Source organism: Protopterus annectens, chromosome 5.part0, assembly GCF_019279795.1.
Source record: "Protopterus annectens isolate FY-2018-M chromosome 5.part0, PAN1.0, whole genome shotgun sequence".
In the NCBI taxonomy this organism is placed as follows: domain Eukaryota; kingdom Metazoa; phylum Chordata; order Ceratodontiformes; family Protopteridae; genus Protopterus; species Protopterus annectens.
Window position 1 is genome coordinate 231,818,343 of NC_056735.1, and position 23,990 is coordinate 231,842,332.

Consider the following 23,990-nt stretch of genomic DNA (forward strand, 5'->3'; position numbering starts at 1 on the left):
CATAATAAATTGCATTGTTACCACTTTCCCTTGTGTTATGGTAATACCAAACTCAGATTAGCATGTAGAATATTACTGATTACTGTACTAGTGTTAGACAGAAAGCCAAAAAGGCAGTTTTAGCTCCATAGTCTTTCTCTTCTTCAGAGGTGGATAGTGCAGTCCTAAACAAAGTGTAGTACCTTTATATCACCACATAAACAACCAGCCATGTGCTTTTAAAATTTAAATAAATGGAGTTGTTTTTTTATAATTAAATAATACAGTGCATAAATTAAATGTAAAGACAAAATGCAGTTTGCCACATAGAAAATATATAATGGTGATTTTGCCTCAGGCAGCCCTTCGGTCGGCCGGATTCCAAAGTCTGGGTCTGGCCTCGGCTGATGTCGCACTTCACCCGACGTCATAGCTGCTGTTTATTGGGTATAAAGGCATCAGCCAACGCCATTTTCCTCAGTCTTTCTTGCCGCACAGTGCCCGAAGCAGAAGCTGTTCGCAAGTGCCGGTCGGTCAGATCCAGAGATTTCTACTACCGAAGACTTCTAAAAAGCTAAGTACCCGCTGGGGACTCTTTCTTGCCTCAGCCGATGTCAGACAAAGTAAATAATTGTTTAACTTGTGGGAAACAAATACCTCATAAGGATTTCCACTCTTACTGCCTTCCTTGCTTAAGCCCAGACCACGACGTATCAGCTTGTCTAGCCTGTGCTTCCTTCAACCGACGGACACTTAGACGTCGGTCGGAGTTTACAGAGGAGTTTTTTGGTCCCGCTTTTGCATACAAAATGCCGTCGGAGACTCCGACTTCTCAATTAGCTAAAAAGCGCAAGGAAAAGGACCGACACTCGCGGCCCGCGGTTTCGGCTGAAACCACGGTTAGGCCAACCACGAGTGTCTCTGTTTCGGTTGAAACCGATCCCCCGGTTCTTCCTTCGGCCGAAAGCATGCCTCCGATAGCTGAGGCCTCACAGAGCTTGGCTGAATCTGCTACTGAATTTACTGCTACAGAAGCAGGCACCCAGGATTTGTCAGACACTATTCCTTTAGACATATCTACCCCTGCCAGGGCTAAAGCAGCTAAATCTTCTAAGGCCTTACCTGCTAAAACTCCTTCACATAGGCCTACCTCTAGTTCCCAAATGCTCAGCCTGGCTGAGGATCTCATTTCTTTGATCAGGGGATCCCAACCTCACCCAGACAGGGCCTCTCAGCCCCCTCCAGACAAGAGGCCTAGGACTGAACCCCTGGAACCTGTCTCTACAGATTACTCCTCGGATGACTCAGACATTTCAGACCCTCACGAAGGCCCATATTCTCCTTATGAGGATTCTGATGCAGAAGACTCCATTCCTTCTGTTTCTCCTCCTGAAGAATTTTCCTTTGGGGAAACTTTGCATGCTATGAGGGAACACTTCCAATGGCAGGGCCAGGATTTTTCAGATTCAAGGAAAAGGCTTAGGACCTTTTTACACTTACCACAGCATAGGCCTTTAGCCATTCTGCCAGTACTAACAGTTGTTGATGATGCATATAATGATGCCTGTACTGCCCCTGATTCTCTTCCTCCGGCCCCTTCCAAACCAGACAGATATTACAGGGTCCCGGACACACATTACCATTTGTATAAGGCTTTTGTTGCAGACCCTAAAACCATTTCACAGGGCCCTAAAGGTGTGGCAGCTGCCTCTGCCAAAAACCCTCTTCCCTCTGAAAGGGAATCTAGAGCATTAGAGAGATGGGCTAAAAAGGTTTATACTTCTGCTGCTCTTTCGGCCAGGGCCTTGAACTGTCAATTTCACATGATTCAGTACCAGGAATTTTTGTTAGACCAGATAAACAAAAAACTGACTTCTCCTGAACCTTTAGATCGCAAGTCCCTTCAGGATTTGGTACATAACTCTCAGCAGGTCAGTAACCATTCCTTAAAATGTGGCTATGATGCACTGGAGGCTTCCTTTAGATCAGCTATGACTGGAACAGTGATTCGAAGGCATGCCTGGTTAAAAGAACAATCCTTACCAGACCATGTTAAGTCAAAACTCCTAGATGCTCCCATGGAGAAACAAAGTTTGTTTGGCTCCCCTGCACAGGAGGTTCTAAAGAAGGTGGAAGAAAAAGCAAAATCTGTCCAAACAGTCAAGGATTTCTTACAGGTCCAACCTCCGAGGTTTAGCCGAAATTGGCCTTCGAAGAATTGGTCCTTTCCAGACAACTCCAGAGCACAGAGAGGCAGAAATAGATGCCCCAGAGGCAGAGGTCAATCTAGGGGTGCTTACAGGGGACGTCAGTGGCAACCTACCAACCAGAGAAATACTGCCACAGATTCAACTACAACCACTTCCACAGGGCAGACACAATGACTTGGCTCTAGTTCCGCCTACCAGGGAACAACTGGAAGCACCCTTGGGCAGAAAGCTAGCCTTATTCTCCGACAACTGGCATTACATTACAGGAGACAAATGGACTTTACAAACAATAGACAAGGGCTACAGGTTTCACTTCCACACTCTGCCAAAAAAGAGAGGAATGCCAAACCTACCACCAAGCCAAAAAACAGACGCTCTAAGACAAGTCAACAACTTACTAAGGATGAGAGCTATAGAAGAGGTACCACCTATGGAACAAGGCCAAGGATTTTACTCCAGGCTTTTCCTTGTACCAAGAAAAGAAAATCAATGGAGACCTATTCTAGACTTGTCCAAGACTGAACACATACCTCATTGTTCCAAAATTCAAAATGCTGACCCTCTAGCAGCTTCTTCCCATGCTGGGCAAGGAGTCTTGGCTGGTGACTCTAGATCTCAAGGAGGCATACCTGCACGTCCCTATACGACCAGATTGCAGAAGACACCTCCGATTTCTTGCAGGATCAGAGCATTATCAATTCTCAGCATTGCCTTTTGGCTTATCTACTGCGCCCAGAGTATTCACGAAATGCCTGGCATCAGTAATTGCTCATTGCAGACTTCAGGGAATTCAAATTTACCCATACCTGGACGACTGCCTAATACAAGCGGACAACAAGGCAAAATTAACAAAAGATTTGGAAAATGTCATACAACTGTTGCAAGCCTTGGGATACACAGTCAACATGCAAAAGTCAAGACTAGTACCATCCCAAAGGATAACATTCTTGGGTGCAGAACTGGATACATCATCTCAGATGGCTTTTCTCACAGAAGAAAAACAAAAGCAACTACCAGCCTACTTCATGACATTAACAGCACAAACTCGGCTTACTGCAAGGAAAGTCCTGCAAGCCCTGGGCTACATGGCATCATGCATAATACTGGTTCCACATGCCAGGCTGCATATGAGAAAGCTACAATGGTACCTAAGGAATGTATGGTCTCAACACAAGCACAGTCTAGAAGCCCAGATTCCAATAATTCCATGCCTGAAGCAAGAATTCCTGTGGTGGGCTCAGGCCTGTCAGTGGAACAGAGGCTTGCCTTTCCACAAACTTCATCCAAGCCAGACCATCACCACGGATGCCTCAGACCTAGGATGGGGGGCACACATGGTGGACAAGTGTATTCAAGGCCTATGGACCCAAGACCAGCTGAATCTACACATAAATCTAAAGGAGATGCTGGCAATGAAAAATGCGATCCAGGCATTCAGACCACTCCTTCAACAGGGTCATCTGCTGCTAAGGACCGACAATACCACAGTCATGTGGTACATCAACAAACAGGGAGGTACACATTCATATCCTCTATGCCGGATGGCAATGGACCTGTGGAATGTGGCCCTGAATCTCAACATTCAACTTCAGGCCAGATTTGTACCAGGAAAAGAAAATTCTCTAGCAGACACCTTAAGCAGAACTACCACGGATGCTCACAAATGGATGCTGCATCCAGATATCTTCAAAGCCATAACAAAGAAATGGGGACTACCAGAGATAGACCTGTTTGCCTCCCCACACAACCACCAATTGAAGAAATGCTGCACAAGAGCATACCACCCACTTGCTTGGAGGGTGGACTCCCTTTCCTTCAGCTGGAAAAACCTGACAGCATATGCATTCCCACCTATTCCCTTGATGTACAAAGTTCTACTGAAGATCAGAGAGGATCAGCCAAGGGTAATCCTGATAGCTCCAGACTGGCCGAGGCAACATTGCTACCGCCCACTGAGAAGCATGTCTCGGACACACGCATGGCCTCTACCTCTATGTCCCTTACTTCTAACACAGGACAACTACAAGATCCTACATCCAAACTTGAAAACACTGCAGTTAGCTGCTTGGAATATTGCGTAAAACAAAATAACCCAGGTTTATCCCAGAGGGTTAAGGACATTATCCTGGAGGCACGCAGACCTTCCACAAGGAAGACTTATTCAGCCAAGTGGAAAAGATACCTCATTTGGAGTGCAGCAAAGGGAGAAATTGTCCCATTGGCAAACATAGCACACATCCTGGAATATTTAGCAGAACTGTTATAATGGCCTGTCTTACTCCTCCATTAAGATTCATGCATCAGCAATTTCAGCGGAATACAACATGGATCCTCCTGTCTTCTCTCATCCTCTACTCAGGCAGTTCTTGAGAGGAATCAAAAATGTAAAACCTCCAAGGAAACCACCTTTACCTACATGGGATCTCAACTTTGTGCTGGAAAAGTTAACACTTCCTCCTTTTGAACCAGCAGCAACAGCAGAATTACAGTTCTTGTCTTGGAAAACTGCTTTCCTGCTAGCAATCACTTCAGCAAGAAGGGTATCTGAGTTACAGGCATTAATGGCAGTACAACCCTTCCTTATCTTCCATCAGGACAGAGTCTCTCTGAGAACTAACCCTACCTTTATGCCAAAAGTGGTCTCCAGAGTATCATTGAATCAAGCAATTCATTTACCTACATTCTTCCCCAACCCACAGAACAGGGGGGAAAGACTACTACATACCTTGGATGTGCACAGACAATTACGCTACTATCTGGACAGAACTAAGACCAGCAGAAAAACTGACCAGCTTCTGGTAGCATATGCAACAGGAATACAAGGAAAAGCAATTTCAAAACAGACAATCTCAAAATGGATAGGAAATTGCATTCGATTTTGCTACTCTTTTCATGGAAAGACAACTCCTGAAAATATCAGACCTCATTCCACAAGAGCTACAGCCACCACTACAGCTTTCCTACGAGGAGTGGCTACCAAAGACATTTTAGAAGCTGCTACTTGGAGCTCCGTGCATACATTTGCCAAGCATTATAATCTTCCCTTATATTCTAGATCCCGAGCAGGTTTTGCAACTGCTGTTTTGCAAGGGATCTTAACTACACCATCTTTATCTTAGTGCCTCCTCCCCCAGTTTGGCTATGGTATTCTACCCATATGTTAGGACTGCAGATGCATCCTTGAAGGACATAGTACAGTTTTGTACCTACCATAAATGTAGATGTCCGATAGGTATGCATCTGCAGTCAGGATTACCCACCCTCCTTCCCTCTGTGGTATTCCTAGGGTATTTACCCCTCTTTTAGCTAGCTGGGGGAATCTATTATGGTGTATTTGTTTGTTTGTATATATATATATATATATATATATATATATATATATATATTCTTATATTGTTTGCTCTCTACTGTTTGGAATTATTTGCATTTATCCAAATTTAGCCTTCCTAGAGGGCACCTGGCATCTGGGGCAAGAAACACTGAGGAAAATGGTGTCGGCTGATGCCTTTATACCCAATAAACAGCAGCTATGACGTCGGGTGAAGTGTGACATCAGCCGAGGCCAGACCCAGACTTTGGAATCCGGCCGACCGAAGGGCTGCCTGAGGCAGGACAACCCATATGTTAGGACTGCAGATGCATACCTATCGGACATCTACATTTATGGTAGGTACAAAACTGTACTTTTTAGCAGACAGATCTCTCTTAGAAAAATTCTGACTGACTGGATAGCTGTTCCCTAACTTTTTTCTGACTAAAATATTTGAGTCCTTGTCTACCTATTTTTAAAATGTGCAAAGTATAACATGCAAATCAAAATTAAAAACAACATTAGTGATGTTGGGGAGCCCTTGGGTAAGCAAATGCTGACAAACTGAAAATTGCTCGCTGGCAAGTTCTGCCTCCTGGCTTGCAGTCAAAATTCCAACGAAACCAGTGTCTTTTCTAGAAAATTCCATAAAGTAGATTAGAAGATAACAGATAGCAGCTCCATGAAACTCTGAGTATATGAGTACGTTTTAAATCCTGCTAAAACCTGCTGTCCTATCCCTACATGAAAATGCTATAGTTTTCTACTTCATATTTTATCTTTTAATTGCAGCTTGACAGTAAATAGTTGCATAACATGCAGTGTTACTTACATATTTTTTTTTGTCTGTAGATATGGAGAGCCTTTTCTTCATTTTTCACATGCAACTTCTTGGAGTATGGATTTTTCTGTATCTAGATGAGTGGCTCTTAGCAGCCCCCCCCCCCATGGAGAATATTTTATTAGAAAGGCAATAATTACTTCAAATCTTTCTATTTCTGAGAATCACTGTCACTGTGGCCAAATTTCAACTGGATTCATCTCCGAATATAACCTCTTGCTCTGTTTTGTTTGATGATAGCTCATTTCTAGCTGTTATCATCCTAGTCGGAGAGGGAGGGGATTTGTAATTCCATATTATGTAAATAGGGTTATAATCACAGAGGTCATTAGGTGAAATACCACTTTTAATTGCTTTTGAAAAATCCAGGAATTATTTGTGTTAGTTCTGAGGTGAGCTGTTTAGGGCTTGTTTGTGGAAAGAAAACTAAATTAGCATACTCGAGTTTTTATTTTGATTTTCTTAGCCAAACTCAGAGGAGTATCATTTTGCAAAGGAAGTTGCCACAAAACCAGTATAGTAGTATCGATAGAAGTTCAGTATCTTGTTTGAGGATGTAAGTTTATGCATCCAATATATAATTGCTTATTCTTCACTAATTTTACAGTAACTAGAATTGATTCCATGCTTTTGGTGCCGTGTAGTTCATTTTGATGAAGGACAGATGTCAGAGACAAATTTTTACCTTTATATATTCTTTGCATAAATGCGACTAGTTGAGAGAGATGTTTTATATAGAGGATCATACATCTCAACCTCTTAGTGCAAGAAATCTGGACAAAAGCCTGACAAAACTGGGGGACATATTTTAAATATTGCTGTTATAAACTTAAAGTTGCCAGCATTGACAGGGTTTGTTTTACTTTACTTTTTTCTGAAGGATTTGAAGTATGAAATCCAAATGTATATCTTTATGTAGTGACTTCATTCCTCATATCATCCCACTGATTTGCCACAAAATCACAAATTTTATGAGGAACAGACCAACAATCCTGATATTTGAGCAGTATGTAGGGGATTATGATCAGGTTGAGCAGTATGTAGGGGATTATGATCAGGTTGGTGATCATAACCTACTTGTGTTAGAGAGATATGCCAAGATATTCACTCTCAAGGTGAATCTTGGCATCCTTGTTGAGAACACCTAGTTAGGGGTTATGATCAGGGATGCTATCATAATTCTGGTTCATGGAACTTTATCTGCTCCATCTACTATTAGTTACAGGGAAAAAAATCATGAAGTGCTTTTCTGGCTTTCAAAGGCATAAAATAATTGGCGGACACTGTCAGAAAGGCAGTGTATCATTGTGTGTAAAAATGAGACTTGCCTGTCATGTGTCTCAAGTGCCCATATATTTGCAGAAAGGCAAGATTATTGCTTCATATTTTTGATTTGTTCCTCATAACATCTGTAATTTTCGTGCAAACCACTGAGGATTGAAGTCACTAAAAAATGACACACATAGGAGTTTCATAGTTTATATCCTTCAGAAAATACATGCTAACCCATCATGCAAATTTCTAAGTTCATTAGAGGAACTTAGAGATATGTTTCCAATGCAGACAGTAGGCAGAAACAGATCTTTTATTTCTGCCTTTGTCATTTGCTGATGAGTACTGGCAGATTTTACTGCCTGATGCTAGACCTGACCTTAACTTTAGCAAGGGGTGCTTAAGATTTAATCTGATGGTGTTATTTTCCTTCGTTCCTCAACTGATGGATTTGGATCCTCCGAGACTCTGATCAAATTCATATGGTTGTACCAGACCATCAGATCCTAGAATTCTCGAGCTCCTCCCTTTACCCATAATGTCCCACCAACCTAATGTACTTCAGATCTTGTTTGCCGCTGTTTGGTATCAGACACAGATTCCTTGGCTCTCAAGCGTTTGAGTGGTCATTGGATATTTCTGTCTTTCAGGTGTTGAGTTAGTTAAATTGTATCTATTACTTTTCTTCTTCTTCCTCCTTGCCATGATTAAGTGTATTAGATTACTTTTTACCCTTTCTTCGGGTACTGTTGTGTGGTACTTCTCTTGTTAGCATTGTTGGAATCTCTCTGTACTCTTCTAAGTATTTTTTCTACCATTGCTGGTAGTTTTTCATTCTCTCACTCTCTCTCTCTCTTTATTGTTACTTTTTTATTTTTTTGTTAATAAAGAATAATGAATTTATTTATAGCTTTTTAGGATAGTTTTTCATAGCAGATTATTTATTACTTTTCTGCTACTTGTTTGGTGGTATTTCATCCTTTTGGTTGTCGAACAAACCCTTTGGGCTTAAAAATGTGTTTCATTTGGGCACAGGCTTCCCAACACAGATGCCCACAGGCAATGTGTGTACTGTATGGGTTCAGCACATCTTACTGTGGACTGTTTGATCTGCTCTAGTTTTAACTCCAAGGCCCTGACAGATCGCAGAAACAAATTCATTTTGAGAAGTCTCTTGCCCTCTACATCCTTTTTGGTGTCTGGGGCTCAATCCCCTCTAAAAAGATAAAAGTAATACTGATACTTTGATTAAAGAAAAGGAGTCCCAGAAAAGGTTTTCAGATCAGTCCTTGGCTTCAGCTTTTGCTCCTTCAGAGGAGCCTCCAGCTAAGACTCATAACAAGTCTGATCCGTCAGTTCAAAAACCTAGGTCTCCTTGGATAAGTACCGCGCTACTTCTTTCGGATACTCTTCCATCCAGCCTTCCTTCAGCCTTCATAGAGGGTTCACCTTGAAGGCACTCTAGGTCTCCTTCCACTGTGTCCTCTCTTCATTACTCCAGAAGACTTTTAGAAGCAGGTATGGACAGAATGATGAGGAAGTTCCTCAAAGCACAGATACAGATGGGGGTTCTCCCAGGTCTGACCCCTACTGGGCCTTGGAGATCACAACTGTCCACTTCCCCTCTGATATCTCTTCTCCAGTCCAACCTTCTGTTTCAGAACCATCAGATCTGAGATCTCTGAGGGTGTCTACTTCAGATCTGAAGACTGTCTGCTTATCGATTCTGATGGTTCCCCTGAGCTGAAAGACAATGAGTATTTTGGAGCCGGAGGACTCTTTGAGCTGAAGCATCGATGGTAGATCCACGGTTTGGAGTCAACTCCGAAAGTTTTGGAGCTGTCTCTTCCCCTTGGAGCCTCAGCCCTGGATAGCTCTGGTCCAACTCCCTCCTTGTGTGGAGCATTGGTGGGGTTGCAGGAGCCAGCGATCTGAGATGTCCCAGCTTTGGAACTGTCAACTTCGGTGTCCCCTTGGCATTCCACCCTTGAGGTTGTGGAGAGGGTTTTCTCCTTGGCTAGAGAAGAGGCATCCCTGCCCTCCTCGAATCAGACAATCATGCCTCATACTGTTGTTTGCTTTAAGCCTTGACCATCTGTTCCACTGAGGCAGCCAACCCGAGTGATCCTTCAGCTGACCCATCAGGACATTGTTTCTTCCAACACTTCCCCAGAGCACCTAACTGAGGAAGTCCCTAGAAAGAGGTCATGTGAGAGGAGGCACTTAGATTCCCCCCTGGAATCTCTCATAGAGGACACTGATTTTGTTGAGGGTGAGGGGTTCCCTAGATCATCACCTGATGGCGTCTCCATTGGAGACACCCTCTAACTCCTCAAACAAGAACATGGTTGGTCTTCCACAGGAGAAATTGGCGTTCCTAGGTGCTTTCAGGTTTGGCCCATCTACTTGTTGGGTGATCACATCCAATTAGTGAACTCATTGACCTTGCCTCTTGGCAGGAGTGGATGGAGCAGGACACTGTTGAGCCATTACCCAAAAGACAGAATAAAATTCTAGCCCCCCTAAATGCCACGCACATTGGAGCATAGGCGTACCAGTTGATGCCATGGTTGTGGCTGAAGCTACAAAGATGGAATTAGTAGAACAGAGTTCTTCTCTCCATCCCCTAATAGAGAGTCTAGGGCATTTGACAGATTTGGGAAGCATGTTTATGCTTCAGTGACCTTTGTTCTTAGGTCACTGTTCTACTTGGCGCATTTTACAAGACTGCAAAGAGATCTAATCAAGGAGCTTACCAAATCTCTTTCTGGGTCCATGTTCTCTGACAGTGGAAACAGAATCTCCTCCCAACTGGCCACCCTCCTGTCTGTCTCAAATGCGTCTGTGAAGTTGATCTTCCATGCTGCAGAAGGTACCTCACAGGCAGCAGGTTCAGGCATAGCCATCAGTAGACATGCCTGGATGCACTTCTGTGATTTTGTGGAACCATTTAAGTCTTTGTTCATCAATGCATTCTTTGACAGATTTTCTCTGTTTGGCCCTAAAGTAAAGAACACACTCTCCAGGTTTGAGCAAGAGGGAAAGACCCTGCCATGGTTGCACATTTTTCTACCCAACAAAGGCCCTTTTCTAGGAATCATTGAGGTAGTAGAAAGATGTAGTTTAAGAAATCCCAGGGTCCTTTCCAGAATTCACTTGGAGATATTTCCCCCAGGGGCGGGAAGGGGACTGGAATGGAAGATGCCATCCTCAGGGGAGAGGTGGTCCGCAGAACCACTATTTTAGAGATTCTTTTTGAGATAGGCACTGTCAGTGCTCCTGAATGGAGGCTTATTGTCGCTCTCTGGAGGCAGTTGTGGGGGTTATTTATCCCTGCACCAGAGAGCCTGTCTAGCTATCACAAAAAATATTCCTGGGTGCAGAGGATCATATCCGGTAGTCACTAAGGTCCAAGACAGGTGTTAACGCAATGCCCATTGTTCTGAATGTCACAGTGAAGAAATTCAATGAAGCGCGGGTAAGTCGTGGGAGTAACTGTGACTGTCTTATGCAAGCCAAATGCCTCGTCATCTAATTAGTGATGCACATGAATGGCCGAATGGGATTCCCACTGTCCCTACCTACTACCTAGTGAAACCATAGCCAAGGGAACAGGCTTGGCAGAATCAGCAGGGAAAGAAGACCCTGTTGAACTTGACTCTAGTCTAGCACTAGATACCATTTTCCCTAACCCCCCACAGTTGTGCAGAATATTCCCAATGTTTCACCCAGTCACAAGGATACGTCATCTCTAGAAATATAAAAGCTGCTAGAAAGAGAGTCATCTAAGAGGTCCCCCCATATCAAAGAGGGTCTGTAACTTATTTAAGATTCTTCATGGTGCCAAAAAAGACAGGGGCTTGAGACCAATTCTAGGTCTCAGAAAGTTAAACCGTTTTTTTCAGTATTCAAAGTTTCAGAAGGTCACAGTTCAGTCCATTTTGCCTCTGCTGCAAAAAAGACGATTGGATGTGGTTGATAGATCTTCAGCATGCCCTTTGGTCTCACCACAGCCCACAGGGTGTTTTCCAAATGCATGGCAATGGTAGCAGCTCAGTTGAGACTGCTGGGATTCCAGGTATTTCCATATGTAGATGACTGGCTCCTTACAGCCCCAACCAGGCACCAACTACATCAGGCAAAGGACTACTTACTGCAGTTTTGTTCTCATCTAGGAATAACTCCCAACTCATCCCAACCCAGATCCTGGAGTTTGTAGGTGCTTGCTTTGGACACAGTCAGTCATATAGCTTCTCTTTCCTCCAGTCAAACACACTGTAGTCCCAAGATGAGAAGGTAACCTAGAATCTCTTCCAGTATGATTGATACTGCAAGGTTTGGGTTTCCTGGCAGTAGCCATGATCACTGTTCCATTGGCCAGTTTCCTATGAGAATCCACCAGTGGACTCTGTCAGCTCAATGGTCCGTTCTCAAACAGCCATTATCCACGGTAGTCAAGATCAGTCATGCGTGCAAAAGATATCCTGTGTAGTGGATGCATTTGGGCCAGCTCTGCAAAGGCCGTCCCTTTGTTCTTCCTCTACTCAAACCATAGTGACTACGGAAGCCTCCCAGCTCGGGTGGGGGAGCACTACTTGGGAAGAATAGTCCAAGGTACAGCTGTCCTAGCATTTCAGGCCTTCAAGGTATTCTCCCATCCGAGACATTTGCAATACAGATGGACAATATGTTGGTAGTCTGATATATCAACAAACAAGGGGAATACAAATCTTGCCCTCATTGTCGAAGTATGGCAATGGGTGATCTCTCTTCCAATCACTTCCTAATAGCAGTGCACATTCTGGTGAAAACCAGCGTGATAGCAGACAGACTAAGCAGGTCCATTCTGATGCCTCACAAGTGGTCTTTTAACAGCAGTATGGCGGAGAGAATTTTTCGTCAATGGGGCCAGCCATGCTGCAGTCTGTCTGCCTCTCCCCTCAACAAGTGTAGCAGGTTCTTTGCTCCGATCCCTCCCTTGGGGGAGTCACTGAGAGATGCTGTAGTTCACGATTGACCCTCCAGTCTCCTTTATGCATTTCCACCCTTGTCACTAATTACCAAGTTTCTGCAGAAAGCATTTTGGTTGAAGAGCACAGTTATTCCCATTGCACCTTTTTTGGCTTTGTCAGATGTGGTCCCCAATCCTCTGGCCTCATCTTTTACATCCACCCTGGATTCTGGATCCAGCTCCAGATCTCCTGTCTCACCTGTCAGGCATGACTCATCTGGACATTACAGGCCTCAAGGTGACCACATGTTTTTTTTCAGTACCACTGATTGCTAGACAACCCATGTTCTCCTGCCCAGTCCATCACATTTTGTTGCCTTTCCATAAGGCTTCGACTTGGAAGACTGACAAGAGTAAATGGATGAGATTTGTCTTTTAGGTCTTTAGCAAAGATCTGGACCCTGTTTCAACACCTATGCCAAAAATCCATGAGCTTTTAGCTTCAATCTTTAATGTTGCAGTTAGTTTCTCAACTATTAGAGTTCATTTGGCTTCCATTTCTAATTTCCACCTGGGCGAAAATTACTCTTCTTTAGCTGCTTCTAAACTATGCAAGGTCTTTCTCAAAGGAACCTTTTTTGTTTAGACCTCTGTTAAAAGTTCCTACTCCTCCTTGGGATTTTAATATAATGCTTCAGGCGTTAGATCAGTCTCCCTTTGAACCTTCAGCCAAACCAGACCTTAAATTATTTATCATGGAAAACCATTTTTCTAGCAGCTATTATATCAGCTGCAAGATTCTCTGAACTCCAGGCTCTATCATCAAAGCCTCCTTACCAGATATTTCAGAAAGACCGGATACGATTGCAAACAAACCCATCCTTTTTTACCTGAGGTAGCTTCTGAGTCAAATATAAGCCAGATCATTAATTTCGGTTTTCTTTCCCAACTTTTCAAACAAAGGGGGGTATATGTTAAACCTTTTGGATGTACATAGACAACGTTTTTTGTCCTAAAATCTTTAGTGTAAAGAAGGTAATCTGACTAATTATTTGTTTCCTTTTCTCTTACCACGTTAGGCAAACCAGTATCGAAAGTTACATTGGCCAAGTGGTTGACTGATTGTATAATCGTTGTCTATGGTACATTAGGATTATTTTTAACCAAAACTTCATAGAGCCCATTCCACAAGGTCTATGGCGGTTTCTTCAGCTTTTTGCTCCAGAGCCTCCTTAGATGATATTTGTGCAGCTGCAACTTGGGCTAATCCCTGTAGTTTCATTGCTAACGGAGCAGCCTTTGGCTCAGCAGTGCTCCGGAATATCCTTCCATAAGACCCTCTAAAGGTTACAGTAGCTGGGGCTCTGTCCCAGCAGTTGAGGAATGAATGAAAATGACAGCATCAGGAAAAAAGTTATGCACTCATCATTATGTTCCATCTTTGTCATCCATTTTCATTCTTCCTCAACTTCCCATTCACAGACTCCCTCATTTTGTTTTTGGAGCGATCTAAGAATTGTACAGGACTACAACTAGTCAAACCCCCAGCTGGAACTGAGTTCAGTTTGATTGTGAAGGCTAGAAATAATGAAAGCAATAGCATGGTATACTTTATCTGCCTCAGAAAATGAAATGGGATAATTGCAAGTATAATATGTTGTTAATGAATAGTAAAGTGACTACCCATTTGTAGGACATGAAACTGCTTACAGAAATATTTATGCAAACTTCACAGCAGAATATGATGTCGAGAAAAGAGGAGAGGATATATCCATTCTATAATGACAGCTCTAACTGCAGCCCAGCCACAAAGTCGTTGTGTGGGACAAGACGAGACATAAACTTATTCTTTTCTACACAAATCAGAGACAACCCAGTTCTCAAAGGAGGAGTCACACAAGAACCCAACAATTTAAGACCCATCAGTCTGGTGGTGGTGCTGCGGTAACATTGTCACCTCACAGTAAGATGTTGTCCTGTTCGATTCTCAGCTAAAGTGTCTTCTGTGTGGAGACATGCGTGAATGGGCGTACCTTTGTTGAAGGTTGTGCGTCAGGGCTGGCAACTCGGTACGTAAAAATCTACTGCCAATCATTAGCAGACAGGAGTTCCGCTGTGGTGACCCCTAACCGGGAAAAGCCGAAAGATACAACAAGCCTGACTAGTATTCTGTGTAAAATCATGGCAAGAGTTATAATGGTCTTTACTGAGAACGACACAGGGGGGCCTAATTCTGTTAGATGTGGGACACTGAGTTTAAGGCTAGATCTTGCCTTTTGAATAATATAGGGTTCTCAGAAAAGCTTATAATACATTTGATAAAAAGACTGGTTGTGCATATGGCTTATTAGGGCATTAATCAGTGTTCCACCCAAGGTTATAGCAGGCAAGTTGCAGTCATTAAATGCCAAGTCTTATATAAGTCAGTGTGTATGACACTGGTTAAAAAGCAGTATGCAGGTCATAATGGGAGGTTTCCCAAAGGGTTGTGTACTGATGTTTCTACTTTTTAAACTTCTTGTTCTCAACTATAAAAGTGGGAAATGGGCTATGTATAACAGAGTGTATGACATGCTCAACGTATCAGAACTTTGAACTCTTAAGTTGTATACCAGAACAGTTCGAATCAAAAAGAATCAAAGCAACACAAATCTACATTTTTGAAGGGGGCAAGCCCCCCTGGACCCCCAGATCCACTGCTAATTATATATACCAACTCTGAGAGAAAAGCCAGTACATTTGATCAGATGAAGGTTTTTATTTATTTATTTTTTTTTTGCACAGTTTGACAGGTTATCTTGTTAATGGCTTGAATGGAACCCAAGTAACCAGATATGTTGATGATTGCAAATTATGTGACCTAAACAGAAGATGTCCACATTTGCATGGTTTGTTTTGGTGTATTTTGTGTGTTTTGCGTAGTTAAAGTTTCTTCATAAGGTGTTTGTTTTTCATTGAATTTTACATGATGGAGTTTGGTCAAGGAATCATTGTGCTCTGCAATGAGTATTCACTGCGTATAGCAGATGACCTTAACATTAATCCAGTGCCATGTATCTTTAGCGGCAGTGATAATCATAGGTAGCGAGGTGGTGCAGGTGCAGTAATTAGCATTGCTCTGTTGCAGTGCTTGGTTGTCAAGTCATGTTTAATTGTCAGCCGGGATGATTTCTGTGTGGAGTCTAAACATAATTGCTAGCAAAACTGCAGGATTCCTGAGACAGTCATTTAAACAAAAAGTGTATCTGTCATTTTTTTTCAAGTTATCAAATGCAAATACTACCTAAATGTGCATACATAGTGCCATCATGTTTAGAAGGATTGAAAATCTCATTGTTATTCAGAAATAGGTAGCCTTTTAGGTCACTAAAATTCATGATGCTGCTGCTGTCCCACTGCCTGTAAAGCTAGGATCACAATCTATGTATTTGGGTTTTCTAATACCATGATGGGAATGGACCCCATTCGTAAGTCAAAGTATGATTAAACTTTGTGAAATTAATATAGTATTGTTTCAGTCTTTGATGTTAGCCAGAAGTGTTCTTCGCAGCAGCCATGTACCCAGTAATGATGTCTGCAGTTCATAACGGAGTTAATGCATCGGTAACATATCTAAGTACAATTGTAAATTATTAGACCCGTTGCCCCTACTACTGTTGGAACCATCTGGGTATTCTTCCTCCACATTACCCTTGTTTCTGACTGCAAATCCTGATATTTTATGACTTTGTGTCTCTCTGTACATGGGACACTGTAGTCACTGGGTGTAGCAGTTTCAGTGATCAGTGCTACTTTTTGTCTTCTTTTCGTGTATCTAGTTTTCATGCATCTGTTTTTTGAACTGTTGGTAATGGGTGGTCCATGTAATATAAACTTCATCATTTTCTATAATGGTTTGTGGCTGGTATTTCCAGTGTTTTTTAGCTACTGTAATACCATAATGTTTGCCGAAACCCCAGTGTAACATAACATTATTATGCCTTTCAGTATACAGTCCTCCTGCCATTAGTATATCACAGCCAGCAACAAGATATGACTGTTTGCAATTCTGTTTTACAAAACCTACATTTGTCTGTTTCTTCCATATGTTCAATGGACTTTCTAAACCAATGTGTACGTAGCCCACTATCTTGGGTCACCAATATTAACCTTTTGTCATTTGGTTTAAATTCACCTCTCCTTAACCATTCCTGCGTTCCATCCTGATCAACTTGAGGCTGTTCCAAGAATTTTCCATTGTAATTCCCTAAATGTTCCTTGAGACTATATCAAACTATTTTGCATCTATAGCCATGTCTAGACAGGTACAGAAGTAGTCCCAAATAGTCAAAAATAAAAACTTTTAGAAAATGGTAAGTAGTAAATGTGTTAAGCCATAATTGTTTTGCTGTATTTTAGGAAGTATTTGTATGAGGATTCGTGTTTCAGGACCATTATTTCTTATGTTTTACAGGCCATGTCCTGCGCAGCAGTAAGAGGGACTACAGGTCCATGCCCACGCATGGTATTGGCAGGTATAAATACTTGCTACCAAAAGAAGTGGTAAGTGGCAGTTTTTCTACTCTATCAGTCTGAGGCTTTCCTGTAATTGAGTGTGCCTTCAGTTTTTATGGTTTCTGTTATGTTTTGCTGAAATGATAAGCACATGACCTTGCTTGACATTGCTTTGCAGTGGAGGTGGATTAAAGCAGTAGACAGTCAGTAGTTTAAGATTTGGAATTATAAAAATGAGAAAGTATGAGTTAGTGAAGAAATGGATATGGAAATTGTTGCTGTCTGCTGCATTTCGTATGATTTGTTAGGCACTGTGTCAGCATACATATTTATGTGCCATTTATAGGGTTTGTATGGTGGTTATGGGGTGACAGTCAGTTCACTTGAAGCAAAATGAAAAGATTTCCCCTGAAAATCCGCAAATAAAAACATTACATTCATGATGTGATACAAAGAAATAGTCTTGTTCTAGATTTCACACATGCTTGTACATTGGTGATTACTAAATGGATTATTTTTTTTTTTTTGTAAAAGCATGCTAACATTTAATTAAATGTAGAAAATGATATGGTAGTATTGCTAAGCTGAAAAACTAGGAGCTAGCTAAGCTGGACAGGTGCTTTTTAATTTGCCGGAGTAATAGTACATTAGATGGTACTGATTTCTGGCAAGGACTCAAACTCTCAAACTCTGGTGTTAAGAGCCCAATATCTTTAGCTGCCTAATTCCAACCTCTTCTTTCAGTCCAATTTATTATTGATTCAAAAGGAAGTATGTGAATGGAGACCTCATAAAAATGCTGAGTGACTTTGGCTTGCTGCACTGAGCTGCAGGGAGGCTTATTGAAGGTGCCCTGCATTCTGTAAGCCATTGCCCTGAACAGCATGATACTGCACAGAGATGTCATGCTTGGCTGACATTCACTGCACATGTTGGTACATGGCTGGGTGGTCTATCTTTGTATAATAATAATAAGATACTAAAATATTTACTGCAGCTGAACAGGAGCACTGCAACAACAGCCGACCTTGATTAATGGTTCATTACAAACAGTACCTTGTTAAAGGAAAAACAAAATGGTATACTGCTAAGCATGGCATTCTATACAAAGTCACAGTTATACTTGCCGTATTGCTTTGTGTTACTGAATTTGTTTTCTTGATTTTTTTTTGTACACACTGTTGAGAGATAAATGTAAAAACTTTTATATTGTCACAAGTGGCTTACACTCAGTGACCCGTTATCTTTTGAATCACAGTTCACCATGTTAAATTAAACCACAATTACTGCTTCAAGTGTAAGGGTTTTTGAATACCTCCCTTTATGTAGTTCTTTCAAACAAGTAAAATGCATAGCTGTTGGGGAGCATTGTCCCATCTGGCTGCAGACTCACTTGTAGTGAATATTGTGGGTACAGAACCACAGTTTTTATTTTAAATGACTGAAGAATGTAGTTGATTTGACTGTACGTAATGCAACACATTTGGGTAATAAGTAGACAAAGCTAATGGTGCAATAGAAATGTTTTTTTCTCGCCATTGCAAGCAATTTATTTATTTTAAGTCTGACTGGGATAACAGACATCCTCTTTACAACTGAGGCCCGGGGAGGTGAGTGCCACAATCAGTTTACAACTTCCAAAGGTTTTGTACAAGTTATGTGCAGATACAGATTAAATACCGACACAGTTGTTACAAAACATACTACTATAGCAGAATAAAGTAAACATGATTAACAGGATTTAAGATCTGAAAATATAAAGGAAATGGCTGTTTGTAGATTCAAATGACTTAATAGAACAAGCATTAATGGCAGGAGAATAATGAAGAGTAGATAGGCATAGTAAAGAGTATGAGATTATAAATAGAGGGTATGAAGGAGGTGAGGAGATCAAGATTCTTCAGATGTAATGGAGTAAATAAGAGACGTTATGAGGTAGTCAGTGCTATGGGGGACAGCAGAGGTAATACTGGGTAGATTAGGTGGGGAGAAAATAGTGAGTAGATTAGGTGGAGGAACATAGCGGTAACAGTGATAAACTGAGCACAAGTAAAATATGTAGTGTTTGAGCTAGTCTGGGTTATGGCAGGGGCATTTCAGAGATTTGGAGAGGTGCTGAAGGTATGAAATGCTGCAGATTTGGAATGAGCCTTACATGGAGAGGGATGGTGTTCCACAATTTAGCAACATAGTTGGCATATAATGAAGAACCTGCTAAGTTATTAGCTTTCGTGGTCATAAGGAGAGATTGATTACTTGATCAGAGAAGTCTAGGTGGCGAGTAATAGCTCAGAGTATTTTTACGGGCAATGCAGTTTGTTGCTTGATAGAGAAAGGTATGGATGGTGATTGTGTATAAATAAGCTGGTTTGGTAGTTTTAGCCAGTATATTCCTTGTAGGGCGAGGCAATGGTGAGAGTAGGTAGGAATATTATAGGTAAATTTTACAGTTTTGTTGTAACATGCATTTAATTTTGCTTTTAGGTTAGCGAGATTGGGAGCTGCATAGAGTGGAGATGGCAGTGAATAAGTGGATGGCATGTTTTATTTTTCTGGTAAAGTTAGTCAGATAAAATTTGGATCTGTATGAAGTCCTGAGTTTGTGTTTTTTATGACTTGTTAGTTGATGGTTAAATTTCAATTTAGATGATAGTGTATTATGACTCCGAGCAGTTTGATTTGTGTTACAAGCTCTAATGGAGTGCTATTGCTAGAAGTGATGGAAAATGAATGTTTATGTTCTGTCATGTTTAGAAAAGTATAATTTTACTGGGGTTTAATAAAAGCTGGGAATTGGATAGCCAGGCTTCCACAGAAGAGGAGTCCTTATTTATTTGTTTATCTTTTGTAGTATAGAGGGAAGGGGCTGAACAGATAAGAGTAGAGATAAATTACTGAGGCAGTGTTAAGAGAGTTGGTGTATATGTTAAAGTATTAGACCAAGGATGGGTCCCTGTGGTGCACCTGTACAGACAGGGAGGCAGGAGGAATATGTTTGTTGCTATTTGACTGCCTGAAGTCTGTTGGAGAGGTAGTTGTGAAACTGTGACGGTACAGAATGCGAGAGATTTAAGGAGGAAAGATCCTATAATAATTTTTGATGAACAGTTTCAAATGCTTTAGATAAATCTAGAAAGACAGCTGAAACAATGTTGCCTGTATTTCTTTTGCTATTACTCTTGTTTGAAAGGCTAATAAGAACAGTAGTTGCACTATGCTTGGGTCAAAGCAGTGTTATGTGTTAGTAATGAGATTATTCTTGGTAAGATAATTCATAAGTTGTGAATGAATACATTTCTCCAGTACGTTGGCCAGGAGAGAAGCTATTGGAATGGGCCGAAAGAGTGTTCTGTAGATGCACCTCCCTTTTGTAGGGGAGTGATATATGAAGTTTTCCGTAGAGTAGGAATTTGAGTTTTGGTGATGGAACAGTTGATAAGTATCGATATAGAGTAAGATAAGGATTCTGTAGCAATACTTGGCTATTCTGAGGGAAGGTTATCTGCATCAAAGGAAGAAGGTTTTAGTTGTAAAAGGTGATATTAATTGTAATTAGGAATGGTTTGGAAACTAAATGCAGCATTATGTTTTTTTGGAATAGTTGGGAGAGAAATGTTTCTAGAGTTACCTTTTAGAAAGTTAAGGACAGCTTGGATAAAATGAGAATTTGGTCACCTATTGAGTCTTGGGTGTTGATGTAGTAGATGTCCTTCAAGGATGCATCTGCAGTCCTTACATATGGGTTGTCCTGCCTCAGGCAGCCCTTCGGTCGGCCGGATTCCAAAGTATGGGTCCGACGTCGGCTGATGTCGCTCTTTCCCCGACGTCAGAGCGCCTGGGGTATAAAAGCGTCAGCCGATGCCATCTTCCTCAGTCTTTCTTGCCGCGTGGTGCCCGAAGCAGAAGCAGTTCGCAAGTGCCGGTCGGCCAGCTCCTGTAACTTCAGCTACCGAAGACTTCAAAAGTGAAGTACCCCGTTGGGGACTCTTTCTTGCCTCAGCCGATGTCAGATAAAGTTAATAATTGCTTAACTTGTGGGAAACAAATACCTCATAAGGATTTCCACTCTTACTGCCTCCCCTGCCTAGGCCCAGACCACGACGTCTCAGCCTGTTCAGCCTGTGCTTCCTTCAATCGACGCACTCTTAGGCGTCGGGCGGAGTTTGCAGAGGAATTTTTTGGGGCTAGTTTCTGTTACAATATGCCGTCGGAGACTCCGACTTCTCATTTAACCAAAAAACGGAAGGACAAAGACCATCACCCGCGGACCGTGGTTTCGGCTGAAACCACGCCTAGGCCTACCGCGAGTGTCTCAGTCTCGGCTGAAACCGAGTCCTTGGTACTTCCGACCGTCGAAATGGCCCCGGAGGCCGCTTCTGAGTCGGTTATAGAATTTCCCTCAGAAACCGGTGTTCCGGAAACATCCGACACCATTTCTTTAGACAAAACTACGCCAGCACGTGGTGCAGCCAGGCCTCCTGCATCCATGTCCATTAAGGCATTCACAAGGGCTAAAGCTGCTAAACAGCCAAAATCTTTGCCTCCCAAGGCTATTCCTCAGGGATCCACTACAGGTTCACAGATTCTAAGTTTAGTTGAGGACCTTATTTCCTTAATTAGGGGCTCTCAGCCACATCCGGACAGGGGCTCTCAACCTCCTCTAGACAAAAGGCCCAGGGTTGAGCCCTCTGATCCCCAGTCCTCTGATGAGGCCTCAGATGGCTCTGCTCTATCAGACTACCAGGAGGAGGCCTTTTCAGCTTATGAGGATTCTGATGCAGAGGAATCTATTCCCTCGGCCTCCCCTCCTGAAGAGCTGTCCTTTGGGGAGACCCTTCACTCCATGAGAGAGCATTTCAAGTGGCAGGTCCAGGAATTCTCTGATTCCAGGAAGAGATTAAGGACTTTTTTGCATTTACCTCAGCACAGACCTTTGGCTATTCCTCCTGTTTTGAATGTCATTGATGATGTGTACTCTGAGTCTAGCATAACCCCTGACTCCCTTCCTCTGGCTCCTGTCAAAACCGGTAGGTACTACAGGGTCCTGGACTCACATAATTTCCTTTACAAGGCCCACTCTGCTGACCCAGAAACTATTTCCCAGGGCCCTAAAGGGGTTGCAACTGCCACTACTAAAAATCCACTCCCCTCTGAAAGGGAGTCCAGGGCTTTAGAGAGATGGGGTAAAAAAGTGTATACTTCTGCCACTCTTTCTATGAGGGCATTAAATTGTCAATTCCATATGATACAGTACCAAGAGTATTTGTTAGATGAATTGCATAAAAAACTGTCTTCACCTGAACCCCTAGATCGCAAATCACTTCAGGATCTGGTACATAACTCCCAACAGGTTAGCAACCATTTCTTGCAGTGTGGTTATGATGCATTGGAAGCTTCATGTAGGTCAGCAATGACAGGTGCAGTCATACGTAGGCATGCTTGGCTGAAGGAACAATCTTTGCCAGATCATGTTAAAGCAAAGCTTCTGGATGCTCCACTGGAAAAGCAAAAGTTATTTGGCTCCACTGCTCAGGAGGTCTTAAAGAAATTTGAGGAAAAGGCAAAATCTGTACAAACAGTCAAAGATTTTCTCCAAGTCCAACCACCAAGATTCAGCAGAAATTGGCCTTCTAAGAATTGGTCCTTTCCAGAAACAGAGAGATTTCAGAGAGGCAAGAACAGGAGTGCCAGAGGTAGAGGGCAAGCTAGAGGCTCCTACAGAGGACGTCAATGGCAGCCTCCTAACCAGAGAGGTAGTGCAGGACCTACAACTGCTGCACAAGGACAGACTCAATGACTTTACCTTGACCCCGCCAACCAGGGCTCAATTGGAAGCACCTTTGGGTGGAAAGCTTTCTTTATTCTCAGAAAATTGGCACAGTATTACAAGGGACAAATGGACACTGCAAATAATAGACAAAGGATACAGGTTCCATTTTCACACATTACCAAAAAGAAAAGGCATGCCAAACCTGCCACCGAATCAAAGGGCAGAGGCTTTAAAACAAATCTCCAAACTAATGCAAATGAAAGCTATAGAAAAGGTTCCTCTTTCAGAACAAGGCCAAGGATTTTATTCCAGACTATTCCTTGTCCCAAGAAAAGAAAAGCAATGGAGGCCTATTCTCGACTTGTCCACACTGAATACTTATCTCATTGTGCCAAAATTCAAAATGCTGACTCTACAGCAGCTCCTTCCCATGCTGGGCAAGTGGTCTTGGCTGGTAACTCTAGACCTCAAGGAGGCATACCTGCATGTCCCTATCAGACAAAGTTGCAGAAGACACCTCAGATTTCTTGCAGGTTCAGAGCATTATCAATTCTCAGCATTGCCCTTTGGCTTATCTACTGCGCCCAGAGTATTCACGAAATGCCTGGCATCAGTAATTGCATACTGCAAACTTCAGGGGATTCAAATATACCCATATCTGGACGACTGCCTAATACAAGCGGACAGCCAACAAACTCTGGTAAAACACTTGAATTATGCCATCCGCCTACTTCAGGCCTTGGGATATACAGTCAACATTCACAAATCAAGACTTGTTCCATCCCAAAGAATAAATTTTCTGGGTGCGAAACTAGATACAACCACCTGAATGGCTTTTCTCACAGAAGAAAAACAAAGACAACTACCAGATTACTTCGAAAACCTGGCAAAACAAACTCAGGTGACTGCAAGGAAAATCCTGCAGGCCCTGGGTTACATGGCATCTTGCATTCTTCTGATTCCACAAGCAAGGCTGCATATGAGGAAACTACAATGGTACCTAAGGAGTTTATGGACTCAGCACAGTCACAGCTTAGAAGCTTTGATACCACTCATTCCATGCCTTCAAAAGGAATTTCTGTGGTGGGCTCAAGCAAGCCAGTCAAACAGGGGTCTGCCCTTCAGCAAACCAATAACCAGCCAAACCATTACAACGGACGCTT

General features: G+C 42.3%; 1 protein-coding gene across 1 annotated transcript in view; it reads left to right on the plus strand.

The window, feature by feature from the left end:
- MRPL48 (mitochondrial ribosomal protein L48) overlaps window positions 1–23,990 on the plus strand; it is a 469,376-nt gene that overhangs the window by 183,768 nt on the left and 261,618 nt on the right. The window contains exon 4 of the mRNA XM_044072213.1: window positions 17,017–17,105. Within this exon, the coding sequence (XP_043928148.1) occupies window positions 17,017–17,105 (89 nt within the window). The remainder of the gene's footprint in view (window positions 1–17,016; window positions 17,106–23,990) is intronic.